This window comes from Eleutherodactylus coqui, chromosome 10 (assembly GCF_035609145.1).
Source record: "Eleutherodactylus coqui strain aEleCoq1 chromosome 10, aEleCoq1.hap1, whole genome shotgun sequence".
NCBI lineage: Eukaryota > Metazoa > Chordata > Amphibia > Anura > Eleutherodactylidae > Eleutherodactylus > Eleutherodactylus coqui.
In genome coordinates, this window is record NC_089846.1 from 60927166 (window position 1) to 60943454 (window position 16289).

General features: G+C 46.1%; 1 protein-coding gene across 1 annotated transcript; it reads right to left on the minus strand.

The window, feature by feature from the left end:
* Positions 1 to 466: 466 nt before the first annotated feature.
* Positions 467 to 8499, minus strand: BBC3 (BCL2 binding component 3). The gene is made up of 4 exons (XM_066581131.1): positions 8361 to 8499; positions 5995 to 6346; positions 4423 to 4595; positions 467 to 3386 (listed from the first exon to the last, which is right to left on the minus strand). Exons 1-4 carry the CDS (start codon positions 8412 to 8414, stop codon positions 3267 to 3269), a joined length of 699 nt encoding a protein of 232 aa, XP_066437228.1. The 5' UTR covers positions 8415 to 8499; the 3' UTR covers positions 467 to 3266.
* Between the last annotated feature and the right edge of the window lie 7790 nt (positions 8500 to 16289).

Consider the following 16289-nt stretch of genomic DNA (forward strand, 5'->3'; position numbering starts at 1 on the left):
TTAACTGCAAGCAAAGCTTAATTTTGGAGTAGGGCTTATAATTCAAGCATCCCTCAAAAATCCTGAACAAACATTTTGCATCCTGGAAAATCATGCTAGGGCTTATTTTCAGGGAAACCGGGTAAACTGCATTATTGTAGCAACAATAGATAAAAAGGTGTTTTTACATGGAACGATCGGTTCGAATTCCCACGAGAAACTGGGCGATTATCATTCTGTGTAAATGCAAGCACCAACTAAACAACGCATCGTTCCATGTAAAGACACAGTTCTTCGCTTATGAACGACTGCCTGAACGATCCTGGCCCGCTCCAACTCCATTCAATCAGCGATTGAAGGTGCTCCAGCCGGATTTGTATAGTCGGTGACCTACAGCAGAATATATAATACAATCATCGATAGGAAACCTGTCCAGGCGTCCCTCTCAGACCCTGCTGGCAGTAAGTAAGAAGCGGGAGGCAATAAATATAATTCAGATCCAAGTTTTATTGAAAAGAAATACAAAATCCATGTACAAAAAGAACGCAATCACAAAATGTACAGAACAGAAAGAAAAAAAATGATGTCTCCATTTCACAGATGTACAGTATTTACATATATAACAGCCCCTGGAGTGAGGTTCTGCCCTGACGGGGGACAGATACGGCTCTGTTAGGTGGGTTAGTGGAAGGGATCGCTGTGAAATGACTATTGTACGCAGTTGTATCTGGACTACCAAGAAATAAATATACTCGTCTCCGTTTCTCTCAGCATCTCTGCTGTAAACAAAAATAGAGAACTTTTCATAAACTGTACAAATAAAAATAAAATCTCCTTCTCTTAACCTTAAAGTGATTTTCTTTAGAATAAATCTTATTAAAACCTGCCACTGGTACATGGGATGACATATGGGACCTGAAGCCAGCATGAGCCTACAGGGGGCGCCATATCATGCACAGTGTGACAAACGGATCAGGGAGGCTGGAAGCAAAAAAGAAGTTGGAAACTAAACATTGTATAGCTGCAGAAAGAACTTCACCCCGTCACGGCCGTATAGATTGGGTTGGACTCGCCCTCCATTTAAATCCCTAACATTTGGCTGTGTAGAAGACCGGAACCGCAAAAAAAAAACACCATATCTAAATTAGGTCATCCGTTCATTAGGACTCGTAAGTAACTGAAAAGTGCAATTGTTGAAGAGGATACGGGCATCTTTATAGCATCCGTTGATCCCTATGCAGAAACAGACTGAGATATAAAGGTCATGAGACTGGAAAACTATTATTCCTACAGCAGCCAATCAGATTGCAGCTTATTATGAAGTTGATACAGCAGCGATTGTTACCGCGGGCAACTTCACTCTTCCAGCTGCTCTCCTTTTTATATGTCTCTCCATGTTGAAGCTACTAATGACATTCACAGAATAGCCAAAATGATATATAATTGCCCATGGACCAATAAGATCATTTTATTTTCAGTCCCTTATACAGCAATCGGATTAGTTACCATAGGCAACAGCATCAGTCACGCCCGTAGCAACCAATCAGATCACAGCTTTCATTTTATCCAGTCTGTACTGGGAAAATCTGTTTGCTATGGGCAACAATTTTAGTTTTCGGCACTAAATGTTGTCCGCATGCCAACCAAGTAGAGGTCCACCAGGAAGTTGTCCCGTCAGAAAAGCACCATCGTTAAAGTTCCTTACATTTTTGGCTGTAGTTTTTGTGAATGAAATCAGTTGCTTATGACCTTCTGAGAGCACCAAAGTCCATCTCTACATCTGTGAAGCTGACCCCGTTACCCATAGCAGCCAATCAGCGCTTAGCTTTAGAGTATCAGTGCAGTTCAGAAAATGAAAGCTCAACTCTGATTGGTTGCCAGGGGAAAAAAGACCATTTTGATATGCGACTCTTAGGGTGTAGCCTCAGTAAACAGAGCGATAAAGATGTCTGGGTACACAGGCCCTTTCCTTTGTGGCAACCTTCTAGATCTGGAGAAACAAAGATGGCTGCACCGGCTTCACTGACTATATGATGCCCACTTTGTATTAGTATACATCATTAATCAGACACTACACCTGTTTTGATTAACCAGTGCTGTCCATGTGAGCAGCATGTAGTGTCCTAGACTACCATGCATGCTATACACAGGTAGTCAGACACGGTGCGGCCATCTTTGTTCCTACAGGATCAGAAGGTCGCTTTATGTCAAGGTCAGGGGCAAAAAACATATCCTTCCTAAAGCAGAAGAGAAAACTCAGGATTCTCATTCCCTTTGAGATCTTAAAAAAAAAAAATAGTTTTTTTCACTTGACAAATAAAGGGGAAAAAAAACAAAAACAAATTTTTTTCTTTTTACAATTAACTTTCCGGAATTTGCTTTTGCTTCTTCCATCAGTAGCAAAAAAAAAAAAAAAAAAAGATAGAAAAAAAACAAAACAGAACGGTCTGTCATAGGGAAGGATAAGGTTTCCGTATCGAATCTTTGCAGGGACTAAAGGTCGGGTATTGAACTTGGCGGAGAAAGACAACTTTTTTTGTTTAAGTGCTACAGGGACGAAGGTTAGCGACATGCTGAGCTCTATGTATATGAGATTAGGGCCAATCAAAGCATGCAAAAAAGGGGGGCCAGCAAGATTTATGTATGGCTTGTCTAGACTTCCACAATTTGGCTATAAGGGCAGTGTAGTATGGCTCAGAAATATCACCCTTTCCAGCCACAGACGTGAGAGTGCATCAGAAAGAGGGGGGTAACGACCGGACTGCAATCGCCCCCCCAGCTACAAATTCTTCCATGTACTCAGTAGAAATTTTTTTTTATTCATTTTTTTAATAATGTGCCATAGTTTTGTTTCAAACTGAAACTCCTCTGAACGCCTTCACTTCAACCACACCACGTAACCACATCCCCAATATCCCCTTTGTGACAGCCATCGTATAAAGTCTTAACCCATTGTTAAATTTCCACACGAGAAAAAAAAAAAGTCTCTCAGTGACTTCAGTAGGAAGATAAGGCATTTACCATATCCGCCATGTCCCTATTAAACGCCGGCAGCCAGCCGGGCGCCTTGCGCAGGTCAAAACCGATATCTGATGGGTGATGATATCGCTGGAGGAGTCCTGGACTCGGATGCTTCTAAAAATCATTGTCTTGACGCCCAATGGACTTCACTGTCCGTAGAGACTCGGCAAAAGTCTCTTGACTTCCGGCCAGCAGAAGTCGTATCAGCGTGGGAAAAGTAATAACCCAGTTCTGTGTACCAAGTAGTCCGCATGGCACAAGTCACCTTAGTTCTGAGGTAAAATGTCTACAAGTGGATTGTACAAGGCAGCCACGATCTCGGAGATGATTTGGGTGAGATGCCATCGCAGAGGACCCCACCACTGTCGTTGCTGTCCCATCTGCCTCTGCAAAAGAGAAACCGACAGACATATTAAATGACAGTTATCGAACTTCATCAACTAACGTTACGACAAGTTCTACTAAAGGGCAAGGCAGTTGATATTACTGGGATATTGCAATATTTAATGTGACCACCAGAGGGCGAAGTTTCTTATTCATTTTCTGCTTCTGCCACCTTAAAGGGGTTCTCCAGAGCACTAGGCGAGCTTTAACATCGATACATAAGCATAACTCCCATCCTACAGTCAATATTGAGTAGATTACAAACTTTGAGCACGTTAAGTGACTCTTAATCTGCTTCTGGAGATCCCCATTAAGAAACATTTTTGTGACTTTCAAAGTATTTTTGAATGTTATCATCAGATGTATCGCTATGAAGAGATCAAGGAAAGTAAATGTCTGCTAAAGCACATTTTCAAATTTCTAGTTAACCCACAGCATGCTGGGAACAGCTGTTCATTTGACACTTCAAGTTTTTGCACCGATGATGTCATCCATTGCAAGCGCTGACACAGCCTGACGGGGGTTTCACTAAACAGCCGCGCTATTGTCATTTACAAGTTTAACCCCCCTCTCAGGGCACAGTCTGCCCTAAAGCAATGTCTGCAACTTAACCCTTTCTGGCAACACTCAAGAAAAAAAAAAAACACATTTAAAAACCCCCTGACCATGTGGATTAACAGGTTTAGTCATTGCAGGGAGGAGATAAATAAGACAGATGGTGGCAGCGGTGGGAGGAGCCAGGATCCCGGCAGGCGTCTGAGTCATAGGTTAAATATAGTAACACGTATAAAAAGAAGGAAGCGCGAGCCGAGCGAGCGCACACGGCGTTCACAGCACAAAGGGAAAACACAGTGTGATGGCTTGTGCCAGAGGAGGAGGATTACGGCATGATCACAGTGCAGGGAAAGGGTAGCAACAAGGCACAACGACGACTGATTGCTGCAGCATGATATTAACCCCGGAATGCCCACACTGCATGAAGTTTCCGACACACAGTTTAAGGCTATTCTAGTATAAATATTTGGTAAAGACACTTACCCTTTGCAGATACCGTTCATTCATTTGGTCCCCAATCCTGCGCAGACGTAGAGCAATCTCCCGTTCTATAGGTATGTCTCCCGCCAAGGGGCGATCTGCTTGAGCGTCATTCTGATTAGAAACATCTGTATCCAACCCCACCCTGGAGTGTTCGCGGGCTGTATGCCTGAGACCTGGCATGGAGAATCAAGAGTACAGGCTTAGTTACACATCGCAGAGCTGAGTTATGCAAAATTAAAGGGATTGCCTACTCTAAAAGGGTCAAGTGCAATCAGAGACAGCCGGAGCAAAAGATACAAAAGTATCAAAACAAAGAATGCAAAGTATCATAACAAAGGATACAAAGTATCATAACAAAAGCACCAACATTGCTGCACTGACTGTTCCTATAAACAGCCGCTTATGCAGATCCATGATCTCACCGCATGCACAGCGGTTACACAGGGTGTCCTCATGCTAATAAGCTCTTATAGGGGAAAATCCAGATGGAGCTCATCACCGAGTCGTACGACCGTGCCCACTGATGCAACATATACTAGTGTAACATCACCCCCATTACTAAAGACTCAGGCAAACCGAGCCATAAAGAGCCACGTGATGCCAAATATTGTATGTTTCATTCCGGCACATGACTGTGCCAGTGTATCCATGAAGCCTTCACTTCCAGACACGCTGGACTCATGCCAGGGTGTCATGACTGGCCGCCGGAGAACTGGCACGTGGCCAGACGTGCAGCTTCGTAAACAGGAAGAATAAGGAACGTGCGAGAAAACTTATTTGCTTAAATAGGAGTGAAAAGATGGACTTATATGGAGAGGACAGAGATAAGGTACCAGTAATGTGAGACACCTACGGTATGCCAGGTCACTAGTCACGCCCAAAGAGACGGGCACGGTTAGAGAGTGAGTAATGTACCCACAAAATACGAAAGGGAGAGCAAAAACCGCCAATTCAGCCGCATGCTGCTGCTATTCTGCACATGTGATGGATCTATGGAAGCAGTAGGTGGCGCTATGAATGTTCGAGGTTATAGGGCTACTATGCCGTGTTTTAAGAGCTTGCAATCAGTTCTTAGAAGCTCCACAGGCATCTACACGCCTGTCTTAATAGATTTCACACACTGATCTCTTTGTGAAGGAAATAAGTGACAAGGCAGGTCAGGACATGTCTATGCACTGTACCCACATTCTGCAGCACAGGTGTAGCAGAGCTGAATTTGTCACTTGACGCATTACATTAACATATAAAAGCACTGACAATGCATTTGTTAAGACTGCAGGAAGAGTTGCAAAAAGGCTTTTACCTTGAGCAAGATTCAGTTGATTGCCCTAACCCTGTCTCTAAATGCTATGGCAGAGGGGCATCGCTCCTAGGGCACATGCCCCTCACCTCCGACTGCAGGTGGCATCGCTCCCAGGGCACAAGCTCCGCTCCCCCCCCCCCCCCCCCCCCCCCAATCTCCAACTGCAGGTAAACCAGCTACATTAACTAAGAACTACATGCAAGTTCAGCTCTGCTACATATGTATCCCAGTCTAATCAACTAATCAAACGTGCAATTGCCAGGACCTACCGTAGGCAGTGGTTTCTCCTGTGCTGAAGGATTCTGGGTAAGAGAAAATTCTGGATCTCTGTACAAAAGTGGTTGAGGAAGGTTCAGGGTCACAACTGTTAACCATTTCAAGTCCAGTTTGGAAGTGGTTTCCACAGGGTGCAGGGCATTGCTGGCACACGGGCGGTAAGGTGTGGGAGGAGGGGGCAGTTGGATGGCTCGCTGGCAGGTTTTGTTCACAGATCGTAGAAGAGGATGCTTCACAGGCACTGGCGTCGGGGGGGAAAGTACGGCTGGCTTCTGCCTGGATATTTCCCACGGGTTCGGAGGTACTCCCGTCCTGAAGTGGTCTCGCCATTTTTGCAGTTGTAATCTGTTAGAATGAAAAAATTAAATTCATGAATTAAGGAATGAGAAGTTTATGCATTTTTCTTCTGCGGCTGCAAGGAAGAAGAGGAAACCACTGATGAGCACATTTTGCATTCTTGCTCATCACAGTCGCTGCGAACAGCAAGACATGCGAAGTGCAGCGATCTTGTCAATCGGCAAGCACCATAGTGTCCATTAGAGGGCGCCGCTGCAACCTCGCTCTCACTGTTTGTAAACAAATCTTACAGACTGGTGTGTAAAAATCCTTATATGACCCAGCGTGAGTCGGACGCTCTTAAGGAAACGAGACAAGGGCTTCAATTAAAAAAAACCCATTCCCACCACTTCGCCTTCCTTCTGGTAACCTGACCATAACAGACTGGTGGCCCTCGAGATGGGACAATGCACTTATTTTCCACCAATTCTCTGTAGGATAAGACATTACATTTCTAACCAGATGAATATATACATATATTATTATATATATGCCACAAAGCCATGTAATAATACGCATCGAGTTGCACTACATTCCCCAACAGTCTGATCTCTCGTGTGTGACAGCCAGCTGTCACACGGATTCCTCTCGCCAACAATGCTTCTTTCTAATCAGTCATAACAGGGGAGAGTCGGTGCAGAATCGTTCCTTGCCGGTGACTGCCGTACGCTCCACGTGGTCGCTGTATAGGGTGGTATGAGTCTCGCACGCCGGTACAGCAGGACAAAACCCCATCTCTAGTCCAGTACATACTGGCATCAGCTATTAGACAGCATTCTGATACAATACACAAGACGCTGCCATCTGCAGCGCAAACAATAGCGATCAGGGGGCTTCGGAGAACTATTAGACAAGAGGCAACGGTGGCTTGCTGCAAGACTGGCAGGAGAAAGACAACTTCATAGCCACCTGAGCGGGGAAAACCCCTGTAGAACATGTCAGGGCAGAGACAGCGGACCACAGAGGGGCATCTACATAGTAATCTGCATATACATAGCAGGGCATAAATAAGGGCATGGCACAAGTAACATACCCCACCCAAGAGCAGATCAGTGCAATGTAGGCATGCGAAAGCCTTCTGCACAGACCCTCCAACTAACCTACCTGCGCAAGAAGCAGCAAATGCTACAAGTCAAACACCTCAGAAACCACACAGCTGTGATGGAAGCAGAAGGACCCCCTATAACTAGAGCTGGAGGTCCAGCCCAGGACAAGACCAAGAATTAGCCGGCACAGTCAGAGATCCACAAGGTGCAGCGTGGGCAACAATTCCTGGTTGCATCAAGACACAACAGGGGTCCCCAAGGATGCAACAAGGCAATATAGAAACCCTAGATGTGCAGCGAGGTACTACAGAAAACCTCTGGGGTGCAACTAAACAATATACAAATCCTAGGGTTGCAGCAAAGGTGCAGTGAGGAACTATACAAGTCTCTGGGGTGCCACAGGGTAATCTAGAAACCCTAGGGGTGCAGCAAGGAAATTCAGGAGTCCAAGAGGTGCAATAGAAATCTCTGGGGTGTTGCATGGCAATACAGAGATCCAAGGGGTACAGCAAGAGGAATATAGAATTTAGGGGCTCATGGCAGATAAGATGTAAGGGTCAGGGGTGCAGCAAGCCAGTTTACAGATTCTAGGGGTACAATGAGAAAATATAGAAATCCGGGGGGTGCAATAGGGAATGCAGAAAGATAAGAGAAAAGTCTTAGGGGTGCAGCAAGGCAGGGATCTTAGGGGTGCAACAGGGCAAAACAGGGGTGCAGCAAGGGAAGGCAGAAATAGAGGTGCATTGAGAGCATATAGAAATCCATGGGGTGCAGTAAGGATTTGGGAGATTAAAGGGGAGCAAAACAGCGATATGGGGTGCAGCCAGATACAGACAAGTCTTAGGGTGGCAGCATGGCAAGGCAGGACAAGGGTGTAGTACGACAAGACAGGGATGGCAGGAATCTTTGGGGTGCACCAAGGCAGGGCACATGGGCAACATGGTACGGCAAGAATCGCAGGCTGTGGGCAGACCTACCGGCTCAGAGCTGTGACATGGGCTTCGGGCAGTCCGCTCCGTTCGCGCTCCCATAGACAGGACACTCGGCTCAGCGCACCGACTCGCAGAGTTACACTAAAGAGCAGCGCTGACACCTCCAACAGCCAACTTGCAGAAGCCCCGCCCATGTAGAGCGGCGCCGGGAGGCCCCGCCCACAGCCCTGGCCACGCCTACCATAACATCAACATGTTAGGACATGCAGAGATTCTGCACATTGTCAGCGCAGAGCCGGGCTGCCAGGGGTTAACAACATATTGAGGGGGAGGAGGGGGAATTAACCCATCACAAACCTTGTACAATCGGATAGAATGCAGCGCCCATTAATCTGCCTAATATTGGCGGCTATTGTAATCCGGCCCTCCAGTCATTAATGACATTATAGTAATCCGGTAATCCCAATGTATAGTGTAAAATCTGGATGTCATCTCTATGTTTATTCACACTTTATCTCAGTTTGCCTGGATGTGACTACGGGGACACAATCTGGCCTCACCAAAAGTTGCAGTTGGGCAGAAACTTTTGCGCTGCACCACATGGTGGTCCATTACCGTTCCGGACAAGGCCGGGGGACGACTTTGGTGACTTCGATGCCATAACAAGTCGCATTAGATCTCCCATGATCTAATTTTTGCAGTGATATGTCCGCCTCAGTTCTCGCCGATTACTATTGGAGCGAGCGTGGCGCAGTATTCTAGAGGCGTTGTCTGGGCATACGGTCTGATTTTGGGCATGGCGAGACACAACTGCACATTTGGCAAATCTCATGCAAGGTCCTATTCTAATCGATGGGATGAGACTTGTTGGGTGTCGGCCGGTTTGTCAGCCCATCATGCAGTTGCAGCTCTCCATGCACAGTGTGAAATTGGTCAGGGCAGCATGCCTGGACAACCCCTTTAAGGGTCCTTTCAGATGAGCCAATTCTCGTTTGAAGCGGCGAGTGACATCACCGCTAGCTTGTTTGCTCCTGTTAGCCATCCCAAAGTTGCCGTGAATGGTCCATATTGAGGTATCTATTCATACATATAGTAGGTGGTCTCCACAGAGCAGCGGGCTCCAGTCTGAGACTCTTCAACTGTTAAATGCTGAGAGTTATAGCTTTTCAAGCCGCGGCGGTAATGCATAGCAGTTATATTGGGGTCTGCACTTTATAATTATCTCAATGCAACAGTATAAACTAATGCGTGTAACCGTATACTTATTAGGTGCTGCCAAATTGTATCCAACCTCTTGGGACCAACGGAAGACCCCTTACATCTTCTCTTGCGTCCCCAGGCTTCTCTATAGCCTGGTTCCTGTGGTTGTAGCCAATCTCTTGGGTCCTAGTGTTTCTCCAGGACATCCCATCTTCTGTTGCGTCCCTCAGCACCTCTATGGCATGTTCATAGTTCCTGTGATTGCATCCAGTCTCTTGGGCTGAGTGTGTCTGTGGAACACTCGTCTTTTGTTGGGTTGTTCTAATGGACCCACATGCTCTGTCTCTATGGCATATGCACTCTTGCTGATCCAATCACTGCACCCTTAAAGGGATTCTGTCTCTCATGAAGTCTGACTCGGGGGTGAGCTCCTAGTTGCGGAGGTGGGCTGCGCTGTCTTCTCCCCACCCAATGCAGAGTAATAGTTCTCTCCCTATACACTAAAGGTGAGAACGCTGTTACTGTGCATACTGCAGGCAAGGAGAACCAGGCACGCCCGCCTCCATGATGTGAAGCTGACATCTGAGTCAAACTTCATGAACCTGATGGTAGAATCCCTTTAATTGACTTCTATTAAAGGAGTATTCCCGAAATTGACCTTAATCATATAGGATTGGTGATGAAAGTCTAATAAATTAGGGTCTCGCTGCTGAGACCCCCACTGATCTTTAGAATGGGGGTCCCATATCTCCCTCTCCTATTCACTGCAGTGAGGAGGAAATTGAACAGGGTAGCAATTGCGGTGCAACTTCATTCATCTTCAATGCGACTGCCATTGGTAGCCAAGCGCTTGTACTCAGCTATTTCCATGAGCCCTATTAAAATGAATGGAGTGGCAACATGCATGTGCGACTGTTGCTTCATTCAGTCTCCACATTATTGTGAGGGTGCAGTAAGATACAGGACCCCCATTCTCCGGATCGGTGGGAGTCTCAGCAGTGAGGCCCCCACTAATCAGACTTACTATTACCTATCCTGTACATAGATGATAAAAGTCAATCTTGGGAATAAATGCCCATACCTATTCAACAACTATCCTACGATCATGCATCCGACAGCTATTTCCGAAGCTCCCCCATACACATTTGTGTGTTTAGGGTGGTAAGCTTTAGCCAAACAGCTCTGGAGGCAGTTTATCTCCCGGGGAACAAAAATATTGGGTTTAAAACCCAACGTCCCCAATCCTTCCGATCCCTGTCATCATCTGTCGAAGAAAAGTTGAGATACATATTAGGGAGTTGTCCAACCCCCGCCATTATTGGTGGCCTTTGGACACAGATAGGGTCTTGTTATATGCATAGATGCCACCTCCATCGGACTCCTGCCCATATTACCATCATCAGGTCTAGTTCTCACATTCGGATCCCGCCCTGGTATAATCTGTGTATTATAATCCGCCGCTCCAGTTTGATACTGTAATCCTGCCCTGGTCCAATACTTGTTACTGTATTCCAGCCCTGGTGTAATACTTGTATCTGTAATCCTCCTCTAGTATAATATCTGTTACTGTAATCCTGCCCTAGTTAAATACCTGTCATCCTAATCCTGCTCCCGGTTTTATACTTATTCCTCAAATCTTGCTATGGGTTAATATACTTGTCAGTATAATCCCCATTATGGCGAAATATTGGGCATTGTAATCTTACTCTGGTTTATTACTAAACCTCTTCTGGTTTTTAGTACTTCGTGTTGTTTTGGTTCATTACTTTGGGAGCTACGTGGGGAATGGGTTAACTGGAAGTGTCTCCAGGAGATGCTGATGAACGCTGTATCCTGGATGGTTGCAGTTCTCTCTCCTCACTGGTCCTCCGTTCTATCGCTGCTTTGTCATTGGTTGTTTTCTTGGCTCCATTCACATGGCGCAGACCAATCAAGACATTGTATTTCGTAGCTGCTGCATGAGCTGTGCAGGGACTGCCAGGGAACTGAGAGCAGAAGAGGGCAGATCCTGGCTCTGCTCAGCAGCAACATCTAAACCATGTTCCAAATCTGCTGCAGAACACCCAGCGTCAGCCCATGTGCTGCTGTTCTGTACTATTCATAGCATATCCTGCCTTCGTAATAGCTTCTTCCCAGCCGACGGGAAATAGACACACAGGTACTTATTAAAAAAGTTTAGTATTATATAGTACATGAAGAAGTACCTGCTAAACTGATATAAACCCCCAGTATAATCCAATATCTGTCCCATCTGCTATATGCCTCACATGCCACATCTTCCTCTGTTTATACAGTATTAGGATTTTAGATCTATTTATATCATCCATCCAGCCCATTTATATTGGCACTTACTGTAGGTGTATGGCAGACATGAAAGTGCACCCTGGGGCACATGTAGGAAAGCTCCATGATATCTCGTGTCACATTGGTTATCTTGTCTGCATTTTTTCGATTGCACTCTACATTAATTTATGCATGGTGTGATAGGGTGTGGCGACACATTATACGTGCGTAACCCAATTTATGACTGTTACAGATTGCCACATGTTGCAAAACACGGCAATCATTGTGTCCGCTTTCGCTTTTGTTTGTAAACCTGTAGAAAAATACATAAAACAAAGTTCGATTCAATGATCAAGTATGCATGACATTCCTCGCCACACAGGTAATCTTCCCGTGCTAGTTCTGTCTTATTCTGAGATGGGCTTAACCCTTATGGGAAAAGAACCCATTCACACAGGCGTATTTTCTGTTCGTTTTTTTACTGACTGAATATGGACCCATTGAGTTAAATCGGTGTAAGCAGATGTGCATTTTTTTTACGCACATCTGCGTACAAAAAATACACATACGCAAGCAGCGAAGACAGTGTGTCTTGCACAGACCCAGGGCGAATGTATTTGCGGAGGCGTTTCCGCACCTGATAATCTTGCCTGTAGAATGGACAAAGCCATGCCTTCGATTTCAATAGATTATTCCTTCAGACAAACGTGTTTTTTTTTCGCATAAAATTTTCGTCTGCGAAAAGACAGGTCCTGCTCTATCTTTGCCCGTGCTACACAGAAAGCTGCCATAGACATCTATGGCAGCTCGAAAAAAAAGGGAGGGGGGAGGGAGTTACCCTGCATACAGTGGGGGGAAAAGAGGACAGCTGACCGTAATTAGGCATTTAATTGGCATTCTAATCCATGGGAAGGTATAACACACCATCACAAAAAAAGAAAACGATCGATCTGTTGGCATGGACGTATCAGCCTGCTGCTTGCCATCTCCCAACCTCGTTCATGCGAAAATACATTCCATACCAGCGAAAGTTTATGCGCATACGCTCATCTGAATAAGCCCCAAAACTGTATACACCCGTGTGAATGACCTCTAATTCACAGGAGTGATTTGTCTCTTGGATTGATAGTCCTCATTTGAAAAATGGCTGCATGTCCTACTTTCGGGCTGTGATTTTTTTTTTTAATGGGAGCATTAAAAAAAATGCATCTCACTCGCATATCATGTGACTTGCATGCAAGCGTGAATTGTTTTCAAAGCATTTTACAGTTTCCCCTGCATGAAAAATCTGCATGAAAAACAAATGTAAATCTGATGCAAATTACGTTTATCTCAAAAATGCATCGTATATGCATGAAAATCATAGTGCGATCGCAGGTAAGGGAGGCTTTAGATGAGCATGTGTGCAGTTATGCTCACCACAGCGCAACGTGACGACTGCAATGGTGAGTGTATCTTCAAAGACCAAACCAGCCGGAGACCACAGCAGCGAGTCTTCTGTCGAGGACCAACAATGAGCGCTCAGTTGAGGATCATTTGCACGTATTTGTGTTTTCAGATCTATGTCACCCGCCAACAATGTTTCCAGATATCAGAAAACTCTTTTAAGGACTTTTGGCCAGAACGGGGAAGATAACATTGCTGCAGCCCCGAGCCCCCGTTTTCTGCACCACGGCCAGGGAAGAGGACGGCTGGAGGTCCTCCCTGGTCTACCCCGCTGGACACTTTAAGGGCTTGTTATATGTGAGGTTTAGGATATTTAGTTGCCACAGTTTGTCCTATAAGGACTTAGAATGGCTGTAGATGTGACACTTTCGTGGATGCAGGAAAGTTAATATCTACACAGCAAGTAAAACTCATTGTTAGGCGCAGAGTGATTAGTTATATAAACCATAAAACTTGTCCTTTCTTCCTACATTGCTTCATCAATAATCCTAGAAGGTAATTTCCCATTCTTTCTTGCACTGAAAATTGATGCCTCATTAAGGGAGTCATCATTTGTCACTTTCATCATCCTTCCCAGCGATTCTTCTGTGTACATTACAGGCCGCACATAGAACATCGCCTGGTTGCTCGACCACGTGGGCCCGGTGTGCGGAGCAAAGCCGCAGAAAGAAGTGCAGCGTTACTACTTCACCAAATGAATCACACTAGAAGGATTCTCTAGATCTTCTGGTGTGTGAAAACAAGAGAAAAGGTGTAAAAGGTAAAGCTGCTGGTAGACAGATGACATTTGGTTGAGGGCCAGCAGCCCCGACTCCTTTGTTAACACGCACATTCGGTTTGGTTGAATGTGCAGCTTCATTAGGCTGTAATTACATGGAGGCTTTTTGTAGTGCAACTTTCCAATTTTAACTATTGAGTTACAGTTACAATTGACAGTGTACTTCAGATGTAGCTGAGATTGAAAAGTCGCACTATAATAATACTCCATGATTAGCGTTTGTATATTCGTGTGTTAGATGTAAAAAAAACGGGCAACACACGGAAGCAGGTAGTCCGTGTATCAAACAGCATGTAGACAGGTGTCTGTATGCAGGTAGTCCGTGTAACGGACAGCCAGTGGACAGGTGTTGTGAGCAGGTAGTCCGTGTATTGGACAGCCGGTGGACAGGTGTCTGTCTGCAGGTAGTCTGTGTAAGGGACAGCCAGTGGACAGGTCTCTGTGTTCAGGTAGTCCGTGTAACGGACAGCCGGTGGACACGTGTCTGTGCGCAGGTAATCTGTGTAACGGACAGCTGGTGGACGGGTGTCTGTGTGCAGGTAGTCCGAGTAAAGGACAGCCGGTGGATGCGTGTCTATGTGCAGTTAGTCAGTGTAACGGACAGCTGGTGGACGGGTCTCTGTGTGCAGGTAGTCCGTGTAACAGACAGCTGGTGGACGGGTCTCTGTGTGCAGGTAGTCCGTGTAACGGACAGCCGGTGGAAGGGTCTCTGTGTGCAGGTAGTCCGTGTAACGGACAGCCGGTGGAAGGGTCTCTGTGTGCAGGTAGTCCGTGTAACGGACAGCCGGTGGACGGGTCTCTGTGTGTAGGTAGTCCGTGTAATGGACAGCCGGTGGACGGGTCTCTGTGTGCAGGTAGTCCGTGTAACGGACAGCCGGTGGACAGGTGTCTGTGAGCAGGTAGTCCGTGTAAGGGACAGTCGGTGGACGGGTGTCTGTGAGCAGGTAGTCCGTGTAACGGACAGCCGGTGGACGGGTCTCTGTGTGCAGTTAGTCAGTGTAACGGACAGCCGGTGGACGGGTGTCTGTGAGCCGGTAGTCCGTGTAACGGACAGCTGGTGAACGGGTGTCTGTGAGCAGGTAGTCCGTGTAAGGGACAGTCGGTGGACGGGTGTCTGTGAGTAGGTAGTCCGTGTAACGGACAGCGGGTGGACGGGTCTCTGTGTGCAGGTAGTCCGTGTAACGGACAGCCGGTGGACGGGTCTCTATGTGCAGGTAGTCCGTGTAACGGACAGCCGGTGGACGGGTGTCTGTGAGCAGGTAGTCCGTGTTAGGGACAGTCGGTGGACGGGTGTCTGTGAGCAGGTAGTCCGTGTAAGGGACAGTCGGTGGACGGGTGTCTGTGAGCAGGTAGTCCGTGTAAGGGACAGCCGGTGGACGGGTATCTGTGTGCAGGTAGTCCATGTAAGGGACAGTCGGTGGACGGGTGTCTAATGATTGTCAACGGAGTTGTACTGCAAGCTAATGCAACTGCGGCACAACAGTCACATCACAGACTGCAATGCAAGTTGCATGCTGCTGTAATTTTCCCACAATTTTTCAGTGATTTTGCATTTTTAACAGCCAATTTGCAGTCCTAAAACAGTCACAGAAATTTATTTGTTGCACGTTTTTTCTTTTTTGCGTGATTTGATTTGGCGTAAGATCGTGGAACATGAAGATCGCAGTGTTGCACTCTACTATCACATGTAAAGACTGTCAATGCCGCTGCATTGCAACCTGGAACCTAAGGCCGCTCTCAAACTAATGTTTTTTTTCAGTGTTTAGCGTGGAGTTTCAAACGCCGTGCTAAACGCTGTAAAACACCTCCATTGATTTCAATGGGGCTTCTCAGAAGAGCGTTTAAAAATGCGGCGTTTTTACAGCAGCCTGTGTGAGAGCAGGCTTAAGGTACATTTACATGGGGTGATTGTCACCTGAATAAGCGCTTGAAACAGCGATTTGCGACAATAATTGTACTGTGCATTCACAGCCGCTGACAGGGCACTGAATGAGGAGTTGCACAGTGGTCGCCAGTGACTTCTTTGTTGCTCACTGAAATGAAGCGATTAGCGAGCGACTTCTTAATGTAAATTGGAGTTGCTCAATCTTTGAATGACTGCCTTTTCAATATTAATTGATCGGGGTGGTGTGGAAGAAATCTCTGTCGCGCTCCCTTTCCATTCACTACTATACGACTGTCTGTGTGAAAGCAGAGGAGTGATAGTTGTTGGGTTGTCCCATGTTAAGGTATCTTTATGCAACTGCAATATGCCAGTTGCATCATAG

Coding starts and splice junctions, on each gene's coding strand:
- BBC3 (XM_066581131.1), bottom strand. CDS start 8,414: ATGGGAGCGCGAACGGAGCGGACTGCCCGAAGCCCATGTCACAGCTCT. Junction 4,596..5,994: donor AGGAGAAACCACTGCCTACG/GTAGGTCCTGGC, acceptor TCTCCATGCCAG/GTCTCAGGCATACAGCCCGC. Junction 3,387..4,422: donor ATGAACGGTATCTGCAAAGG/GTAAGTGTCTTT, acceptor TCTCTTTTGCAG/AGGCAGATGGGACAGCAACG.